Source organism: Protopterus annectens, chromosome 1.part1 (assembly GCF_019279795.1).
Source record: "Protopterus annectens isolate FY-2018-M chromosome 1.part1, PAN1.0, whole genome shotgun sequence".
Lineage (NCBI taxonomy): Eukaryota > Metazoa > Chordata > Ceratodontiformes > Protopteridae > Protopterus > Protopterus annectens.
In genome coordinates, this window is record NC_056726.1 from 847,878,296 (window position 1) to 847,901,060 (window position 22,765).

At 41.2% G+C, this 22,765-nt stretch overlaps 1 protein-coding gene across 1 annotated transcript in view; it reads right to left on the reverse strand.

Annotated features, from left to right (window-relative positions):
* LOC122815150 (probable E3 ubiquitin-protein ligase HERC1) overlaps positions 1-22,765 on the reverse strand; it is a 5,886,073-nt gene that overhangs the window by 3,596,360 nt on the left and 2,266,948 nt on the right. Inside the window, exon 22 of the mRNA XM_044087407.1 lies at positions 21,710-21,893. Coding sequence (XP_043943342.1) covers positions 21,710-21,893 — 184 coding nt within the window. The remainder of the gene's footprint in view (positions 1-21,709; positions 21,894-22,765) is intronic.

Below are 22,765 nucleotides of genomic sequence, written 5' to 3' on the forward strand. Positions count from 1 at the left end.
CTCGAAGAGGAGATAAGAGTAGAGGCTGAGGGAGCAGAAGGGGGGGGGTATCAGTCCCTCAGCCATAGCAGAAACTATTCCCGAAGACTCCAGCTCCAAACTCTGAGGTAGAGTCGAAGGAGGAACTGCAAGGGGGTGTGGACTAATAGTCATCTGTTGAGACGGACGATGTACCATTTGGGCCAGTGCCTGTGATTTTAATAATCTAATGACCACCCTCTCTAAATCATGGTCAGAAAGCCTGGATGACCTAGATGATCGGCTCCGATGGCTCCGTTCCGAGAGGAGAGGTGAGGCCGGAGCCGAGAGTATCGGTTCCAAGGAAGGGGACCTGGACCTCTTCCACAAAGGAACCATCGGAGCCGACGAAACCATGGATGCAGTCGGAGCCGAAGACTTTTCGGCACCGACAGAAGGTCTCGATGCATCGGCTCCGGCCGGAGCCGATACAGACATAAAAGTAAGGGTGTCGGAGCCGGTCGGCACCGACACCGAAGCCTGAGCCACATGGTGGTCGGAACCAATCGGAGCAGACACCGATGTGACCGAACCAGTATCGGGACCGATAGCCATCGGTGCCGAAGGTTTGTGCAAACCAGGATCGGCTCTAGCCGGAGCCGATCTCGACTCTGAAAGAGTCGGAACCGAGGCCGCAGGCTTAGACACAGAAGCCTGGGCCTTGGAAGACTTGGAAGTCTTACTCGGAGCCGACTTAGCCGGAGAGCCCTCCGGTTTAAGTAGGCCCCTTAAAATCAATTTGTTTCTCCTCTCCTGCAGGACTCTCTGGCTAAAGGAATGACAAATTGCACAGGAGTCCTGCAGGTGGAGAGGTCCCAGGCAGTATAAGCAAGAAGTGTGACCGTCTGTCAGAGACATCTTCTGACAGCACGAGTCACACTTCTTAAAGCCTGAGACCCTTTCCTTGGACATGGTTGCAGAAACACACACAACACAGTCCCAAGAACCAGTTATCCCAAAAATAATCAGATAACTAACCTCTCACACACACACACACACACACACCCTAACAAGGGGGGGGATGGGAGGGGAGAAGGCCTGACTAAAAAAATTAAGGAGTGAGGGATTTTCTAGTCAGAAAGGGACTTAATCTAAACTAAAAACGTTAAATATAAAGTTTTAAGGTGAAAAAGGGGCAAAAATAGTATTATCTAAAACACTTACCAGGAGCTGGCAAAAGGAGGACCTCATCAGCGAAGCGGCAAATGAGATCTGGGTACTTACCGCCTTGCATCATGGGATATGGGGCTGCCTCGAGCTGGTAAAAGTGACTCTCGAGCTTAGCAAAGTGCCGAGTCGGAGCCGAGGATCGGCTCCGAACCCATCAAGCAAGAATGAAGGCGAGATTGACAACTTAACATTTACCCTTAATTGACCTGCTCTAATTTCAATGTGACTCACAAGAGACACAGCTGTCGTCTCTTTCCTAGTTTAAATATGCAACTGAATCCAGAATACAAGTAAAACACGGTATAAAGAAAATATATCACAATATACAAAACAGAAGTCAATGAAGCAATATAAACTGTATGAAAACAAAAACAAACAAACCTGTCCATCACAGAATTCTATGACAGCGTCTGAGTGAGCTTTTTCAGGTAAATTGACAAGACGCAACATTCCATTTCCTTGGCATTATAGGAGCACTGTCTGGTTAAGTGACTTGATCAGAATCACACAGTATTTAACATAGTCCTGTTTTTTTTTTTTTTTATTTCTCCAAGTCTTTTTGCTTTCTAATGGACCCCGTTCCTAAGTCAAAGTACGATTAAAGTTTGTGAAATTAATGTTCATGAAATTAATATTGTTTCAATCTTTAATGTTATCCAGAAGTGCTCTTCACAGCACCCGCAACATGCCCAGTACCGACTCTTGCAATTCAAATGACATTACATGTATCTGTAGCATATCCAAGTACAATTGCAAATTCTTTTTTATAAGACCCATTGCTCCTACTACTACTACTGGAACTATCTGGATATCCTGTACTGACTCTTGCAATTCAAATAACATTACATGTACCTGTAACATATCTAAGTACAATTGCAAATTCTTTTTTATAAGACCCATTGCTCCTACTACTACTACTGGAACTATCTGGATATCCTCTTTCCACATTGCCCTCATTTCTGCCTGCAAATCCTAGTATTTTATAACTATCTCTCTGTACACAAGACACTGTAGTCATTGGGTGTAACAATTTCAATTATCAATGTTACTTTTGTTTTCTTTCATGGACTACTATATCTGGTTTTCTGTCATCTTTTTTTTGAATTGTTGGTAATGGGTGATCCCATGTGATATAAACCATAATTTTCTATAATGCTTTGTGGCTCATGTTTCCAAAGTTTCTTACTATTTCAGTATTGTAATATTTGCACAGTCCCCAGTGCAACAATCTTGTCAAATTATTATGCCTTTCAATATTCAATCCTTCTGCCATCAGTATTATCACAACCGGCAACAAGATGTGCAATTGTCTTCAATTCTGGTTTACAAAACCTACATTTGTCTGTTTCTCCCACATGTTCAATGGACTCTTTAAACCAACATGTATCTTGTCCACTATCTTGGGCCGTCAACATTAATCTTTTGTCTTTTGGTTTAAATTCACCTCTCCTTAACTATTCCTGCATTCGACCCTGATCAACATGAGGTTGTTCCAAGAGTTTTCTATACTTGCAACTATATTTATGCATTTTCCATATTTCTTACCTTCTCATCTGATCCTGCACCTTATATTCTTTCTTTTGGCGACAATTAATCAGTCCTGATATTTGGTCCATTCCATGTCCATAAAGACTTTAAAGGTTCCCTGTAAAGATAAACTAATTCCAACCTAGCCAATCCAGTCCCACCCTCTTGGTGGGGATACAGCTCAAAGGCCATCATGTATGCCTCAATGTCTTCCTCCTTGGTCAATGGTCTCGAAAGTGGAACCATCTTTGGCATTACCATGGTTTTGGCATACTCTCAGCTGCAGCAGTAATGTTCATAATCTTAATATAATACCAGGTGCAATAAAGGTTTACTCCACACTTAAGCTTACAGCACACACAACAAGAATACTTAAATTAAAACTGCTTCAGTTTTGCTCAAAGCGCAGACCACCAGAATGTTATGCCTTTAAGTGGGAGTAAATATGCCTCAAAAGACTGACTTTGTGCAACCAGCAAAACTTAAAATGTCAGGACTTTTGGCATACATGATGCACTAAGAATATGTATACTACACACACTAGTGTGGAATATAAAGCTTATCAAAACATTCCAAATAAAAAGTATGGCAACAATAAGTAAAAGCATAGACCAATAGTCTAACAGTGCCTTCCTAGTTCTAGCCCATGAGTTACATACCGCAAGAGCTGCAACAGCATTGAAATCTAGGAACAAGATCCAAACTGTAAACTAATTTGCTCTTCCTGTCCTAACTTACAGTTTTGGAGTGACTTACTGGCCCCAAAATGTATTGGAAAGATTAGATATTAAAACAAGAAGGATGTTCCATGCTCACCAAATGATCTATAAAAATCAGTATATAGCAAGAATATATATTCCCTGTTCCAAAGGAGGGATGAGCCTCCTTGAAATTGATTACATGTATAGATCTGCAATTGCGAGACTCCACACATATCTAGTGACCTCACAAGATCCAAATGTAGTGAAAGTTTTGAAACATGAGGAGAATAAATCTAAGATGACTTCTCTCTTAATTTAGCAGAAGCATATCGACGTCAAACAGGAATGGAAATCGAACCAGAAGTAGATAAAAATCAGGCAGCAACTGAATGTGCCAAAAAACAAAATAAGGAATATAAGGTGAAGGACCAGATGAGAATGCAAGAAAGGTGGAAAATCCATAAATATAGTTGCAAGTATAGAAAACTTCTGGAAGAACCTCATGTTGATCAGGAATGAATGCAGGAATGGTTGAGGTGAGGCAAATTCAAACCAAGAGATGAAAGGTTAATATTGGCAGCTCAAAATAGTGGGCTACATACATGCTGGTTTACAAACTCCACTGAACATGTGGGAAAAACAGACAAATGTAGGTTTTGTAAAACTGAATTGGAAACAGTCACACACCTAGTTGCTGGTTGCAAAAGACTAATGGCAGAAGCACTGTACACTGAAAGGCATAATAATGTGGCGAGACTGTTGCACTGTGGACTGTGCAAATATTACAGTACTGAAGTGGCTGAGAAACATTGGAAACATGAGCCACAAAGCATCTTAGAAAATGATCAAGTTTACATCACATGGGATCACCCATTACCAACAGTTCAAAAGACAGATGCTAGAAAAAAACGGATATAGTGGTCCAAGAAAAAAAGACAAAAGTAGCATTGATCATTGAAATCACCACACCCAGTGACTACTGTCTTGCATACAGAGGCACACAAAGTCATAAAATACCAGGATCTGCAGGCAGAAATGAGAGCAATGTGGAATAAAGATATCCAGACAGTTCTAATAGTAGTCAGAGCAATGGGTCTCATAAAAAAGAATCCACAATCGTATTTAGATACGTTACCAATCTATGTAACTCTGTGCAAATTGCAGGAGTCATTAATGGGCACGTTGCGGGTGCTGTGAAGAGCACTTTAGGCTGACATCAAAGATTGAAACAATACTAATTTCATGAACTTTATAATCATACTTTGACTTAGGAATGGGATCCTCTCCCATCATGGTATTAGAAACCCAAACGATATGGAGACATTAAAAAAAGAAAGCAGTCACATGGCTATGTTGGAAGTAGACTGGAGGGTAGAAAGCTGGGAGTCCACAGTCTGCTGAACAGGCAGATTATCCAGAGACTTGGAAAGTTCTTTGGTCAAGTCTCTCTGGAATCTAGTAACATCACTCATAAAATTCAGTGCAAAAGTTATTGAAGTTTATGTCCATTTTTCAAACTGGTCGACAACCCGAGACTCTGTTAGGGGATGGACTGAAGAAGTTTCTTCCAACAGTTCCTTTTTTAGTGGCTGCAGCTACCACCATAGTATCCACCGGTGGACTTTTGCTCCAATGTTTCCTCTCTTTTGGAGCTGCCAATATTCTGTCGGGCCATTTGGGGATTGGTTCCATCACATCAGTGTCCTTCCATGGCCAATGAGGGGTCAAAAGGGCTTGAAGGCTAAAGCTGCCATCTGAAGACAGAACACAGACCTCAGTGCTGATGGGTCTCAACCCTGAAGCCAGTCTCGGATCTGAGCTACTGAGTGCTGAGGATCCAAAAGGGAGGGATGATTCTCACAACTTTGGTGCAAACCCATCCCCCTCAATCACCAGCACTGATGCTTCAGCTCTGAATCTCTTCCAGGTCCAAATGTATCAGAGTCAAAAGAGAAAGGGATGTTGTGGGAGCCGAAGCAGCTCTGTTGGCTCCAACAAAGGTGCCCCAGGGCAAGTAGGATTCCAAGGTAGTCTAGTCTGAAGGGCAGACCAAGAATGGAGAAATAAGAGCAGAGGTAGTTGGTTCAAGACTTGGTGCGTTCACAGGGGATGGCACCAAGAGAACCTAAAGCTGGATTTGTGTTCTAAGGAATGTCCACATCATCTTCATACTGTCAATGTCTTGTTCGGTTAAGCTTCTGGATGATCAGGTAGAAGAAGCCACTGAGGGTGGTCTGAAGTATCTCTGCTCATACCTCCCAACCATACCGAATTACTTGGTTTTTACAGAGTTTTGGGGTCCAAATAATGGGGTGCCATGATTCCCAAGTGGCAACCCTTAATTTCCGATTTCCTGGTGCTTAACTTTAAATTTTATTTCCCGGCTTTTGAGCTGACGGCATTACATGTGCAATGACATCAGCTTCTTGAAACAGAAACAGCCTGTCGGAATTGAACTGAAGGGCTCAAATATACGTATTTCCGGCTGCTCAAAGGTTCCAAATCCTTAGCAGGAATCAATAGTGGATATCTATGCTGCTGCGAGCGAGAATCAAGGGTGGATATCTATGCTGTTGCAAGCTGCCGTTATGAGAAGGAAGGGTGTGTGCCTACCGGAGGAATGGATGAAGCAGAGCTGCCTGCAGAGGTAGGAAGAGCTGCCACAGCAGAGGTGTGTGAGGCTGACTATGCTGCTGCTGCCGTTTTTATTCATTAGAAGCAGAGGCCGTTTGCCATTATTGCAAGCAAGCAGAGGGTTTGTGTAATTAGAAACAGAGGCCGTTTTCATTAGCCATTAGCAGAGGGTGTGTGTAATTAGAAGCAGAGTCCATTTTACTAGCAGAGGGTGTGTGTAATTAGAAGCAGAGGCCGTTTTCATTCATTAATAGCTCTGTGTGTGTGTGTGTGTGTGTGTGTGTGTGTATATATATATATATATATATATATATATATATATATATATATATATATATATGAATATATCTGGTGGCTAGAGGAAGTACTCAGGTTCAAACTTTGTGCCTTGGGTACAGGTAACAAGACCCTAAAGTCCATACTCACCACCACTTGTGAAAACTTTACAGATTTATGCCTCATATTTCTGTTCTGTTCCTCATAAAATATGTGGTGGATTTTTGTGGCAAATGAGTGAAGGATTGAATTCACTAAATAATGATAGGCATTTCAATTTCAGACTATATTCAGAAAATACATGTAACACAAAACATTTTATTCTAGCAATTTTCTAAGTTTATAAGATCAGTATTTGAAATTTGTCCCTATTTTTGGTGCTGTATTCCCCCATTATTGGGTTTGTCCAGTTTTTTTTGTGCTAAGATGTTGAGAGCTATGGTGAAAAGTGAGACGTGAATTCTATATGCCCCCATTATTGGCTTTGTCCAGGTTTTTTGTGGTAAGAGGTTGAGAGCCATGGTGAGAAGTGGGAATTGAATTCACTAAATGACAGCCATTTAAGTTTCAGTCTTCCTATTGTTCAGGGAACTGCTGATTCGGTATAGTGGTATGTTGCTCTGATTGTAGTGCACAGGGCCCTGGGTTCAAGAGTTGGCAGTGAAACACATGGTGGTAACAACATTTTATTCTAGCAACTTTCCAAAAAGTAATGTTTAAAATGTGTCCCTGTTTTTTGGGCTTTTGCCCCCCCCCAAAAAAAAATGTTTTTTTCCAGATTTCTTGTGCTCCAAAGTTGAGATATACAGTTGAGTGAAGAGTGGATTTTACAAGGAGCTGAGAGCTTCACAGGGGAAGAAACATTTAGTGTTGCATATGCTGAGTCTGCTTGCATTGCTGATACCATAACAGGTTAAATACTTGCTTTTGATGCAGAAGGCTGTGGGTTCTACTCCCACAGTATGTAGATGCATTGCTGATACTGTACTGTGTTGCTGTACTTTTAAAGGGGGTGGGTATAACAAGTCAAGGGTGCAGCTACAAATACAACAGAAGTGAGAAAATGTCATGCACAAGGGCATTTGTGCCTCAGAGGAAAGAGCAAAAAATATCATTAACCCAAATTCAGTAACAGAAAATCATAATTATTATGTTTTGTGCTGCATTATAAGAAAATATTTTTAAACAAGTACAGTACATTTTCCAGCATTCAAGATAAAACACATTTTTCCTTTGCAGAGAGTGGAGAAGCAAGATTAGTCAGTTAACAGCACCTGGATTACAATGATAGTCTTAATGCTTCAGGATGAATGTAGGAGAGGGTCTGTTAGTACTTGGACTAAAAATCGGAAGTCTTAAAACATGCAGTTCGCCTAGTTTATTTTGTTGTGCATTTACAGCTATTAAGTTGTTCTGGTGGTCTGATAATACAAATCACAGTAAGTCAAGCAAAAAACTGAAACTGAAAATAAGTTCGTGAAGCTATGCAAGATGTATGTGTATATATATATATATATATATATATATATATATATACATACACACACACACACATATACATATATAAATAAATGTGTTGTGGAAGTAGACTTTTATGATGGAAATGTTCTGAGTTGGGCAGTTTTGTCATTATTAGTTCATGCATTTTGTTTCATTGCCTACTGGAAAAATGTTCAAACAATAAATTTAAAATGCACTCTAAGTCTAACAAGTGTGCTGTATTATACAATGAATATAATTTTATAAAGTCAGGAAGGTGTATCAAAGAACACATGTATGTTTCTTGTTTTGTGTGCTAGGGGACTATGATTTGAAAACAGCCCAAAGGTAATCTTTATCCACCATTGGCCACTGTGGCCTGATGCATTTTCTTTGGACATGGTGTGGGTTTCAGTGCTGTTTCAATGAATGAGAGAAATGTTAATGCTAAACCTGTTTTACATTGTAAGACAGTATTGCTTTTTTTAGCAGATGTCAATTAGTGTTTGTGCATTGTGCTATAAAATGTAAAAATAAAATCCAAATAATCATTGTAGAAGTAATTTAAGCAGTATGCACATTAGTGCTTATGGTAAATGGGGCGAAATATCCAGATAAGGGGACATTGTAATGGCTGCAGGGGGACCCTGGTGCCATATATCCCACAATTCCATAGGAGTGGTGGGGTTACGTAATTATGTATGCAAATTTTATGTTAATCAGCACACAGATTTGTACCCATTTTTCATGGGCTTTGTCCAGATTTTTGATGTTTCCAGGTTGAGAGGTATGCCACTGCTCCTGAAGTACTGAGGAATGTAACCTCAGACTTACTGGATCCAGAAAGAAACTGGACCAAGGAGAAAAGGGACAGACCCAAGAAACTGTCAGTTTCGACCTTCTAGGATTTTTTTTGGATCTGGCCCAGTCACCATCAGATTCAGGGAATGCTTCCTTGATTTTTCAGAACCACTCTGTCTGAGTTTTCTTACTCAGTCTAATCTTTTTCCTTTACTTTTCTCTTTTTCTTTCTTTCTCTTTTTCTGTTGGCTTGTCTTTGGATCTGCTCTTATCCTGTTTACTAGCTGGAGATGTACCAGTGGAAGAGGTAGAAGCAGTAGAAATAGAAGACCCTGTTTATGGAGGGAGGAGGCCCTTAACTAAGAGCTTCTCTCTTCTAGTCTGTAGTGCCCTGGACCTAAAGGATGTACAGCTTGGTACTGAGTATTGAGGTGGGAAGAGTCCAAACAGTACACACAGAATGTAGGGGGATCATGGGGAGGGAGTTTCTGCCCACAGTTAGAACACTTCATGAATCTCAGGCTATCAGACATGTCTAGCTTAAGAATTACGACTGAGTCTATCTGAAGAATTAGAATTAAACAGAATAAAGGTACACTGGAAAATAATAAATAACACTAGAAGGCACCGTTATCAATACTTACAAGACAAACACACTCTAAACTAGGTATCACTTTCAATATTTTTGCTACAAAAATACACTCTAAGTAATGTGCTAAATTGACAATTATGAACACACCAAAAAGTAAAAACTATATGAACTACTAGTACTATTATTACACTAACTACCCTAACTGCCTACGTCTTGAAAAACGAACTCTATAAAAATGTACACACTTAAAATATTAAGCAGAAAAGCTAAAACCTGGAGAGATAAATCTCTCTGTAGGGAGAGGAAAAAAAAGAGCTACTAATGCAAAGGATATATGATTGATTGAACAGCCCTCATAGAAAGGATCCAAAGTCTTCAGGTGGCAAACAAGATCTGCGGTACTAAGCTGGAGTGGAGGGAATTATGGGTAGGGAAGGAGTCAAAGCTCTAGATTGGAGAAGCTCCAGAATCAGTGGAGAGGTCAAATCTGATCAAATCCAAAAACTCATGTGCTGAATCTGAGAAAAACAGACAACACTGAATCTCATTGTTCTAGCAACTTTCTAAGTTCGTAAGAGGAATATTTAAAATCTGACCCTATTTTTGGGCCTTTGTCCCCACCCCCATTCCCACTTAGGCTTTAAAGAGATTTCTTACATTAACAGGATGACATATATGGTTCTATTTACAGCCTTTATACACATTATGTACATCAGTGTTAAAGCTACATTTGTCTATAACTTACTATTTACATTATTGTACATCGTTTTAATGCATTATTTTACTAAGAAACCACCACATTATGTTACAGTACGGGCACACACACACACACACACACACACACACACACACACACACACACACACACACACACACACACACACACACACACACACACACACACACCAAAGTTTCAAAAGAATACAAACTTCCTTCTGTTTAAAACAATGACAGATAAAGTACAGTTGTGTACACCTACCATAAATGTAGATGTTCAAGTGTCTTCACTGTTGCAGTCATAACTGTAGGGTGTTCCTGCCGGCAGGCAGCCCGAGGTCGGCCAGAATCCCAAAGTCTGTGTCCGGCGTTGGCTGTACCAGCAAGTACCCTAACGTCAGAACCCAGAGGTATAAAGCTGACAGCCGACGCCATCTTCTCCAGTCTTTCTTGCCCCAGATGTCAGAAGTCCCCCAAAATAACCAAAAAAGGTGTCCAAAAAGGAAACACAAATACACCACAAAAGAAGAGGAAGATAAGAGGGGATAGGTGGGAGGGAAACACCGACTGCAACAGTGAAGACACTCGAACATCTACATTTATGGTAGGTGTACACAACTGTACTATGTTCTTCGTGTTTCACTGTTGCAGTCATAACTGTAGGGTGGAATCCCAAAGCTGTGATGAGGGAGGAGGTTATGTAGAAGGGGCAGCCAGAAGGCCCTGCAAAACAGCAGAGGCAAAACCTGCCCTAGACTTAGAATACAAAGGGAGATTATAGTGCTTAGAAAAAGTATGCACTGAACTCCAAGTGGCAGCTTCCAAAATGTCCTTGGTAGGAACTCCTCTGAGAAAAGCTGCTGAAGTGGCAGCTGCTCTAGTAGAATGACTTCTAACAGTACCAGGAATCTGCTTCCCAAAGTGAGAGTAACAAAACCTTATCCCATGGGCAATCCATTTGGAAACAGTTTGTTTAGAGATAGCCTTGCCTAAAGAACTGGAGGCATAAGAGATAAGCAACTGATCAGATTTTCTGAAATCTTTAGTTCTGTCCAGGTAGAACCGTAGCTGTCTGTGTACGTCCAATGAATGCAAAATCCTTTCCCTTTTTGTTTTGAGGATTTGGAAAGAAAGTAGGAAGGTGTACAGTCTGATTTAAAGCCACTTTAGAAATCACCTTGGGCATAAATGTAGGATTGGTCCTCAAGGCAACTCTGTCTTGGTGGAAAATAAGGTATGGTTCCACAGCCATGACAGGTTGCAACTCTGACACCCTTCTGGCAGAAGTCAAAGCTAATAAAATAGCTGTCTTCCAGGATAAGAACTTGATGTCCGAAGAAGCAGCAGGCTCAAAGGGAGGTAAAGTAAGTTTTTCCAAAACATAATTAAGATCCCAAGCAGGAACAGGAGGAGTTCTAGGAGGTCTTAAATTCTTAGCCCCTCTCAAAAATTGTCTCACCAGCTGGTGAGAGAAAATGGGGGGATCAGTGTTGTAATGAGCCGAGATAGCAGAAGCATGGATTTTAATGGAAGAAAAGGAGAGGCCCTTAAGCAGAAGGTCAGAAAGGTAAAGTAAAATGGAAGAAATGTCAGGTAAAAGAGTATCAGAACCTCGATCCCGCATCCAAATACAAAATCTTTTCCATTTAGAAGCGTACGATATTCTAGTGCTAGGGCGCCTAGCTTCTAAGAGAACATCCAAAACTTGTTTGGGTAAAGCAGAAGGAATCAAGGGGCCTTGTAGAGCCAAGCTGCCAGGCAAAGAGTCTTGATTTGAGAGTGTAGCATCTGACCCTGATGTTGGGACAGAAGAGAAGGAAATAGAGGCAGAATCCATGGAGGCTCCAAGAACAGGTGTCTTAAAGTTGGATACCAAAACTGTCGAGGCCAATTTGGAGCTATCAAAATGATAATCCTGGGCTTGTCCTGTTTTATTTTCAGTAGTACCCGAGGCAGAAGAGGAAGAGGAGGGAAAGCATATCCCGAAAGATTCCTCCAGCTGAAAGACAGGGCATCCACTTTCCAAGCTGTTTTGTGGAAGGCCCTGGTGCAAAAGAGAGGCAGCTGATGATTGAGATGGGATGCAAGCAGATCTATCTGAGGACAACCCCAAACTGTCGTAATCCTGCTGAATAAGTTGGGGTCTAGCATCCATTCGTGAGGATCCAAAAGATTTCTGCTTAGGCTGTCTGCTAAGAGATTCTGTTTTCCTTGAATGAACTGAGCTTGAAGTTGCAGATTCAAATTTAGAGCTGTGTCCCATAAACTCATGGCTAGTCTGCAAAGGGGGTATGAGTGAGAGCCTCCCTGCTTGTTTATATACCACATGACTGTGGTATTGTCTGTGTGAATCAGAAGATGTCCTGGTTGCAAAAGATTCTGGAAGGCTAGAAGAGCATTTTGGACTGCCAACATTTCCTTCAAGTTGATGTGCCAGGGGAGATGCTTCTTTGTCCAATAACCATGCTGGCAATTGTTTAGGTAATGAGCTCCCCAAGCATAATCCGAGGTGTCTGTGGTTATGATCTGAGCAGGAAGAGATAGACGAAAGGGATTCCCTTCGTTTAAAGCACAAGCCCTGGACCACCAAAGGAACTCTTTTTGGAGGCAGGGAATCAGAGGTATCATTGTTTCCAGGTTGTGGTAATGCTGAGCATTTGGAATCAACAGGATGCAAGAAGCCATGTAGCCCAAAGCCTGCAGGAATTTCCTTGCAGTGAGCTGAGTTAAAGAAGCCAAGGTTTTGAAAATTGATGCCAGCTGTACTTGTTTGTCTGGAGTAAGGAAGGCCCTTTGTAAGCTTGTGTTTAGAAGAGCCCCCAAAAAGATCATTTGTTGAGAGGGGATCAAATGTGACTTTTTTGTGTTCACTGAAAATCCCAGTAGTAGGAGAAGACGCTGAACAAACTGCAGATGTTGAAGTAAAAGATCCTTGCTGTCTGCCTGAATAAGGCAGTCGTCCAGGTAGGGGTAAATTTGAATTCCTTGGAGTCTGCAATAAGCTACTACTGGAGCCAGACACTTGGTAAAGACTCTGGGCGCAGTAGATAAGCCAAAGGGCAGTACAGAGAATTGAAAGTGTCTCAAACCTGCCTTGAATCTGAGGTATTTTCTGCGTTCCTGTCTGATGGGAATGTGTAAATAGGCTTCCTTCAAGTCCAATGTCACCATCCAAGCATCCTGGGGGAGCATGGGAAGAAGTTGTTGCAGAGTAAGCATCTTGAATTTTGGAATCTCCAGGAAGGCATTTAACACTGAGAGGTCCAGAATAGGTCTCCATGAGTTTTGTTTCCTTGGGACCAGAAATAGTCTGGAGTAAAAACCTTTTCCCATCTCTGGAAGTGGAACAGGATCTATGGCTTTCATGACCAATAAGGCGTCCACTTGATTTAAGGCCTCTGACCATTGATGTTTTGGCAGATCCGGCCAACCCGAAGACCTTGGCAGAGTATGAAAGTGGAATTTGTAGCCTCTTAAAATCACGTCTAAAACCCATTTGTCCTGGGTAATATGAGTCCAATTTTGGTAGAAAAGAGAAAGTTTTCCTCCGAGAGGGGCTTCCAGGCAAGGAGGACCTGTAGCCCAACGGAGAGAGTCATTGAGTCTGCTTCTTTTGAGATTGAGGTCTGTCTTCTCCCCTTCTAGGTTAAGAAGCAGTCCATTGTCTGGACCTGTAAGAGGCCTGAGCCTGTCCCCGACCTCTGGAGCGTCTATATCTTCCCCTTTGAGGCCTGTCAGATGTGGGAAAGGACCAATTTTTGGAGGGCCAATTTCTAGAAAATCTAGGAGGCTGAACTTGCAAAAAATCTTTAACAGTCTGCATAGACTTTGCTTTTTCTTCCATCTTTTTAATAACCTCCTCAGCCTTGGACCCAAATAAAACATCATGCTGAACAGGGGCATCTAACAGTTTAGCCTTAACCTATTCAGGTAAATTCTGCTCACGAAGCCAAGCATGTCTCCTGATAACAGTACCAGAGGCTGCGGCCCTGCAAGAAGCTTCCAAAGCATCAAAACCACAATGTAAACTATGTTTGCTAACTTGTTCAGTTGCATGCAATACATCCTGTAATTCCTTGTCCTCTGCACATGCAGGAAAGGTAGAGAGCTTTTGCTTTAGAACAGACAAAAGAAACTGCTGATACTTGAACATGTCAAACTGGCAATTTAAAGCTCTAATAGAAAGGGTAGCAGAAGTGTAAACCTTTTTACCCCACCTGTCCAAGGCACAGGAATCTTTTTCAGAGGGAATAGGATTTTTAGATGAAGCGGCCTTAGCAGCCCTAGAACCCTGAGAAATGGTTTCAGGATCAGCTGAAGGGTTCTTAAATAAGAACTGATGGGAGTCAGGGACTCTGTAAAATCTATCAGGCTTAGAAGGAGTAGGCGGCAAAGAATCAGGATTTAGGTTAGCTTCAGAAAAAGCATCATCCACAATATCAAGTACAGGAGGAATAGCCAAAGGTCTGTGCTGAGGGAGAAGGAGAAATTCCCTAAGTCTCTTCTTGGAGGCAGAATAATCCTGACCTTCCCAATGAAAATGCTCCCTCATCTCATGTAAGGTTTCCCCAAAAGAGAAATCTTCAGGGGGAGAAGCAGAGGGAATAGAGTCCTCTGCATCAGAATCCTCATAAGGAGGAAAAGAATAATCCTGGTCAGAGGAAGAGACAGAAGACACAGAAGCCTGATCAGAAGAATCATAAGGAATATCCTGTCTAGGCCTTTTTTCAGGAGGAGGGTGAGAACCCCTAATCATTGTAAGTAAGTCTTCAGCCATCCAAAGTAATTGCTTCTGGGACTTGGGAGCTGTATCCGAGGCAGCTTGTGAAGAAACCCTTGGTTTAACAGGAGTCTTTGACTTTGCCTTTGTCTTTGTAGAAATAGTAATATTAGAAGGCCTGAAAACCCCCTCAGAAGCCGGTACCTGCACAGCGGTTCCAGACCCATCTGAAGGAGCGACGTCCGAAGGTCCTGCAGCAGATAAAATACTGGGCCTAGAAGGCTCCCCATGGGAGTCCGTGTCGGCCATCGGTTCTGAAGTGGCGGACGACAGGGGCTGCAAAAGCGCCTCACTGACAACCGCCGAACCCGAAGCTGGCTCCGGCTGCGAAATATCATGTTTGGACCTCGGAGGCCTATCCTTGTCTTTGCATTTTTTCTGAATTCCGGTTGTCGGTAAAGTATCCGACAACATCCTATAATTAAATCGTCTACCAAAATAATTCAAGGCCCAATCGTACCTACGCTCAATAGTACGAGAATTAAACCTGGCACAGAACCGACAGCAAGAAACGTCGTGGTCAGGGCCTAAGCAAGGTAGACAGTAAGAGTGGAAATCTTTATGAGGTATTTGTTTTCCACACGATATACAATTATTAACTTTTTCTGACATCGGAGGAGCAAGAAAAAAGTTTCCCCAACGGGGTACTTAGCTTGAGAAGAGAAGTAGAAAACTTCGGACCGACGACAATCAAAGCACGTTGTCTGAAAAATGCCAACCAACGACTTGTGAGCTGCTTTCCACCGCACGGCAAGAAAGACTGGAGAAGATAGCGTCGGCTGTCAGCTTTATACCTCTGCGTTCTGACGTCAGGGTACTTGCTGGTACAGCCGACGCCGGACCCAGACTTTGGGATTCTGGCCGACCTCGGGCTGCCTGCCGGCAGGAACACCCTACAGTTATGACTGCAACAGTGAAACACGAAGAACATCAGTAAAATAACCATATGGACAATTGGTAATTCATGGTCATACCTCTCAACCTCTTAGTGCAATAAATCTGAACTAAGACTGACATAATGGGGGAACAAAGGCCCAAAAATAGGGACAGATTTTAAAGGTTGCTCGTGTAAACTTAAAAAGTTGCTAGAATAACAGGATCTGTCTTTGCATGCATTTTTGAAGGATATGAAGTCTGAAACATAAAATGTATGTCATTATTTAGGGTACTTTTCCATTATCAGGGCAACGCTTCTAGCACGACCACACAATGATCGCACAGCTGTTAGCCCTGAAGCTGTATATCTACATGATAGCGTTTCAGAGGTGGGGTGCGCCTTGAACTGCTTCACCGACACAGGATGCCGTCTATGAACTCTGGGGGGGGGGATACCTTTCGCTCAAGTGTGACTCCCGAATTATGTCTGAAATCCACAAATCATGCTGTATTACAGCAAGAGGACAACTTTATGCACTACAGTGGCAGTTGAAAATATCAGTTGGGGGAACACATCATTTCAGCAACAAGTTGTTAATTTTTTAAAAGTACTCTGTGCTGGATAACTGGCAACCTTACATAATGTGGAACAAATGTCAAAAGTGTTGAGCACTTACTGATAGCTTTTTAATAACTTCAGCCAACTTAAAGAATAGTTGAATGCCTTGCTTTGTGCTTATAAAAAGTTTTCTAAAAAATTACAACGGTTCAGCATTACTTACCGTAAATACCAGTTAAAATGTAGACATGAATGATTTGCATCCATTGTAGTGTGGAACGGTGAACAACATACACTATTTAAAACTCTTACTGGAGTACACTTCAAAAGTTATGGTCTGATGTTTAAACTGTAGGTCTAACGCCAAATAAAGGTAATGTATTGCAGTGGGACTAATCTGGTTTCAGCCGTTCATGAAATAATGAGAGAGACTCTGTAGACAAGCCATGTATTCTTGTACCTAATGTTTCCCATCAGTTAATGTCATGAAACAGTCAGAAAAGGGTGCATGTGTCAAATGTGCTGGAGACTAAACATGATTTCCACATAATATAAACTAAATATAAAGTAGTTAACGCTTACAGGTGAAATGACCATAAAGGAAATTTTTGCAGAGTGACTAACCTGCTTTCAGGTTTCACGTGTTTATCAAATACTGAGTGTGTTATAAGTGTTGCCCCGATAATGGAAAAGTACCTTATTTAGTGACTTCAATCCTCAGATCACCCCAATGATTTGCCAGAAAACCAGAGATTTTATGAGGAACAAACCAAAAATATGAGGCAAAAATCTGGAGTCTCTGCGAAAATCTGGACAGTTGAGACGTATGTTCATATTCATGGTAGTTCTTAAAATATCTAAATATAACATCATTCTAAGCAGAACTTTTTTTCAAACTGTTAAGATATATCGGATTAAGGCTGGATCTCAAATCATGACTAAGTAATTTGTTCGAGACACTAATACCAAGTAATTTGTGGCAAGAATGGATCAACATGAAATTTTTAACAGTTATCAAAATTAATAATGACCCTGTAATAAAACTTTGTCATCACCGAAACAGGAAGGATGACAGAAGGATGCTACACAGTCACTAAATGCAATACAAACAGAAGCTAGATTGATAGCACATTTGTCAGGGGGAGAGTGATACACTTAATGCTCCTTGAGAAGCATTGCCTTCTTTTGCAGTTATCTCTTCAGTATTAAAGCCAGGGTAAATTATGTCACCTTTTCAGCTTTGGGATAAGAGGTCTGAGGCACACTGAAAGCTTTTGCCTAATGGTATCATTCTATCTGTAACACGGATTACATAACATATACAGTTAGTGGGCTCATAAGTTACAGCAATTTTGTATGTATTCACATATTATTTATTTACAGTAAGTTGACTTTGTTAGTACAACTTTGCCATTGGCCTCTTTTTTTTGGAGGAGACACAAAGTGGTATTCATACTGACTAGGGGAAATTGGGCCAGCACCAGGAACTTCCCCTACTCTTTTCGACAAGTGCCATGGGATGTTTTACATCTACTGAAGCTACCACCAAATCAGACAGACGGTGCCTCAGTTTAACATCGCATTCGAAAAGGACAGCACAGATATGACTGCAGCACCCCCATCCCCATATGCTGCACTGCAATGTCAGTATTGGAAAATGAATCCATTTACCTGGTGTAGGAATATAACCCACAGCATTCTGCAACAAAGCTGAGGGTGCTATCCATTGAGTTACTGAGACTCCTATATGACTTGTATGATAACATATCAGGTATTTGTCACCATGTTCCCCACATACAATGCCAAGAATGGGTATTTTCAATCTTCCTCAACTCTTGGGTTCAGATCCTATCATCAGATCTGACTTGGATGCTTCTACCAGCTTGTGGATCACTGAAACTCTCAAGCTCCTTCCTTTCCCATAATGCCGTAATGTCCTAACATACCTTAGATCTTGTTTACTGCCCCTCACATCTGTAAAGTATTGTAAAAGAATAAAATAACAGACTTTGGGACTCAGACAAAGGAGCAATGGTTTCTCTACAATCTTTAAACCTTCCAAAAGATAATAAGGAGGGGGGGTTGGTGGAAGTGAAATTGAGGAAGAGTGAAAATGAACAACACAAGTGGAACATTTGGGTCAGTACATAACTTCTTTATCTGATGTTGTCACCTCTTGGGACAGAGTCCCCAGCTACCTAAATCTTGGGAGGTCTTTATGGAAGGATATTCCTTAGTACCACTGAGCCAAAGGCTGGTCTTATCCTAGGGACCTGATCCAATTTGTAACAAGAAATAAAGGTATGAAGATTAACCCAAGTTGCGGCTGCACAAGTATCAGCCAATGAAGGTCTAGACAAAAAGGCTGAAGAAGTCACCACAGACTTAGTGAAATGTGCCTTTGGTGATTTCAGTAAAGGCATGCCCAATTTGTTATAAACAAAAGTAATACAGTCTGTTAACCATTTGGCTAAAGTCACTTTACAAAATGGTTTGTCTAATTTAGAATCTGAAAAAGAAAAACAATTATTATTTTCTAAAACAAAAGAAAAACATAAGTGTAAACATCTAATAGGTGTAACATATACTCTCCTTTATTTGAAAAATTTGGAAAGAAGACTGATATTTTGATTAATATTGGATTCTGACACCAACTTAGGAAGGAATGGTTCATAAGGATGCTCTATCCTTATGAAAGATCAAATAAGGAAGTTAAAAAGACAAGGCCTGTAATTCTGATATTCACCTGTCAGAAGTAATAGCAAATAAAAAGATAATTTTCCAGGTTAGAAATTTTAGCTCACTTTTAGCTGAAGGTTCAAATGGAGATTGGGTTTAAAGTTTATAAGACTACATTCACACTCCACAGAAGACTGGTATTTTTAACTGGCATTCTAAGTAGAAAGTTTCTTCTTAGGCTCTGGAAAGTTTGGGGGATGCCAGCCATGAGTTGGATCCAGAATCCATGGAAGATGTATGAGATAAGATCAAAGAAAGGGGAAACAAATTTGATGAAACCAATAAGGAGTGATGAGGATTACTGTGCTCTTCAACTGAGATACTTTCTAAAGAAACTTGGGAATTAGAGATAATGGGGGATAGGCATAAAGGAGACCAGTGGGTCAACTGTGAAGGACAGCATCTGTCAGTGACTCCCCCATTTGGGGGGATGAGGGCAAGGAATCTACTGTATTTGTTGGTTCGAGGCGATGCAAAGAGATCACAGTGGGGTTGCTCTCACTGATGGATTATCTTCTCTGCCACCTTTATGTTGACAGATCACGCATGGGGGCATCAGAACACACCTGCTCAACTAGTCTGCAATCATACTGGTTTTCTCCAGAATGTGCATTGCTGTCAGAAACTGATTGGATGAGATTGCCCTTTGATACACTCCTATAGCTTTTTGACAAAGGGGGGTAGGATCTGGTTCCCACTTGTTTGCAGAGGTACAAGACAACTGACATATTGCCTATCTGAATTGCAACTGTCCCAGCAGGGAGAGGGTCTTAAAAGGCCTGCAATATTAGAAGGACAGCTCTCATTTCCAGGACATTTATATGCATGCTGGCCTCTTCGGCGGACCACGTGCTTTGGACTGACCTTCCCAAAAAGTGTCCCCTCACCCAATCTTGGAGGTGGCCATAGTCACTATGGCTTTGAGTTGAGGGAGAACAAAGACGTTACCTTCTAGCACTTGGGAGGAGATTATCCACAACAGAAGATCATTTTTGCAAGCTTGAGTTACTTTGATCTGACTGGACAATAACTGATGAAGAATGGACCACCAAGGTATGAGTGTCCACTGAAGAATTCTCATATGGTACCTTGCCAAAAGACACCAGAATGATTGCAACTGACATGGAACCCAAAGCTTAAAGGATGAGTCGAAGCTGAACTGAGAGAGAAGAATTTTGAACTGCCTGTTCATTTTGGTGAGAGAGCATGTTCCTGAAAATCTATCGAGCACATCCATTCATCCTTGGGCAGAAAGGGCAGATTGGACTGAGCCTTGACCATCCAGAACTTTGATTCAGATTCCTAAGATCCAAAATTAGTCTCTAGTACAGTTTTCTTTGCCACTAAAAATAATCTTGAGTAAGTTCTCAACTCTTTCTGGTCTGGGGGGAACTCTTGGATGAATTTTTTTCCCCAGTGCTGCTGCTGCTCTCTTCTGACTGGGTGGAACATCATAGATTTTCTCTGAAACCAAAGAGAGTAGATGGGAAAATGGTATGATATAACCTCTGAATATTATCCCCTGCACCCATGAACCTTCTCTAATTTCTAACCAGGCTCTCTGGTGCAGGAATAAATTACCTCTGACCTCCTCCTAAAATGGACAGTCAAGCCTTCTTTCAGAACCATGGACAGGACCTGTCAGAGAAAGTACCTCTAGATCCTTGGCTTTGAGGACTTTCTCTGCTGTGTGGATAACATCTTCCATTAAAGTTCCCCCCTTTGCCCCTAGGGGAATTGTCTCCATGTGGATCTTGGAAGGGATCCTGGGATTTCCTGAATCACCTTTTTATGCCTGCCTTTTTCAATCTTAGGGAAGGTTCGCTGAGGGGTCGAAAAAAGCATATGAACAGCAGACAAGGTTTTACCTTCCTGCTCACACCTAGAGAGTGTGTCTTTCACTTTGGGGCCAAATAAGGAACTTCTATCAAAGACGGTATTGATGATGGAATCTTTGAAGAGTTCTGCAAAGAACCCACAAGCACATCCAGGCATGCCTTCTGATGGAAATGCCTGAACTGGCTGTCCATGAGGTACCCTCTGTTGAGTGGGAGTTAAGCCTCATGGATGAATTGGAAATGGACTGAAAGGTCACCATCTATGAGGAAACAGTTCTCTCTGACTGGGAGGATATGGTCCCAGTGAGGGATTTGGTAAGTTCTTTAATCAAATCCCACTGGAGTCTTGTGAAGTGTGCCAAATAGTTCAGTGACTGAAGAGCAAATGTTGCTGAAGCATAAACATGCTACCCAAATTTGTCAAGTGCCTTAGACTCCCTGTTCGGGGGGGGTAGACAGAGGAACTTTATTCTGCTAGTTCCTTCTTTGTGGCTGCTGCTATAATCATGGCGTCGTCTGGTACTTCCTTGCTCTAAAAGGTTTTGTCCTTAGGTACAAATATCCAAAGATACAGAATACAAAGTTATAAAGATGTAATAAATTCTCACTCACAACAAAAAAGTGACTAAACTTGAGAGTAAAATAGTGACCACGTCCGTACGATAAGGGAGCAAATGAGATCTGAGGTATGTTAGGAGACTACCACATTATAAGAAAGTGAGGAGCTTGAGACTTTCAGTGATCCACCAGCTGGTAGAAGTGAATGAGTCATATCTGAGGATTGGATCCAAACCCAAGAGTTGAGGAACGAATAAAAACTGACATCATCAAATGTTTAGTTTCCAGCATATGTGGGTCTTAAGACCAAAAAACAGTACCCTACAGGGATGACATTTTATTCCGGTAAAAAGTACACTATATTATATATTTACATATCACATTTTATGACATTTAATTTTATAATTTACAAAGAACATAAACAAAACTTCTCCCACTACATACTGCTTATGCTTGCAGCTCTTCTGTCCCTCTCATACTCAGCATTCTCTGCATCCTGATTATGACCTGAGACTTCATAGTAAACATCAGAACTTTCTTCAGATTTTTTCATCTTTTTTCTTTCCTGAGATATAAAGGTGCTGTTAGTGATGATTCCATCAGTTGGACATCCACGATCCTCAGGAAGCTAGAAAGAAAATGCTTCAGCCAGTTAGAACCACCAAAAGTGAAACAGTATGAATTTTAAAGTCAGCAGAAAAAAAAACACTAGTAAAAATCATACATCGACCAAAATGTTAAGTTCTGCATAACTGTTGCATAACTGCAACAATTTAAAACTCTAAATGGATCAAACTGACTGGAAAGATGACCACTTATTTCTGTAATAAAATAAAACATAACTAGGAAGAAAGACCAGATAACCATAAGAGTACAAAATAAATCACAGCTCTCTTAATAGACAAAAGTGCTACCTTAAAATTTCTTTATAGGACCACGTTTAAAAAAATACCAGACCCAAAATTACAACATTGCACAGCATTGTTCAATTTAACACGTGTTGTTCATTTTTCCATTTCCTAACAAGTTATGCCTATCAATCACAAGTGAATCATTTTAGGGTTGACTCACGAGTACTCTCAAGGTTAAATGACTTGTTCAACCATACGGTTTGCAAGAAAAAATTAAGGGAATCAAACTTACAAGTATACAATGAAGTTTGTTACATTACAGATTTAAACAACCATCAGTACACTTGTGTAAGCTGAACTTATCACAACAGTAGATGTTCGAATGATCACTGCTGCAGTAGCCTTAGCTATATGGGTTATATCCTGCCACCCATCCAACTCCCAAAGCTTCAAGGCACCATCTACAGTCAAGCAGCTCAAGCTGAGATGACTAAAAGGCAGGTTTGGCCACAAAGCCCTTCAGAGATTTCCTGCCAGTACAGAGAGGAAGGCTGAGACTTGAAAGGGCAAGGCTAGGAATAACAAAAACTAAATGTCCACACCCTGGCATAAAAAATATACCTAAAAACAAGGGTAATGGTGGAAGAGT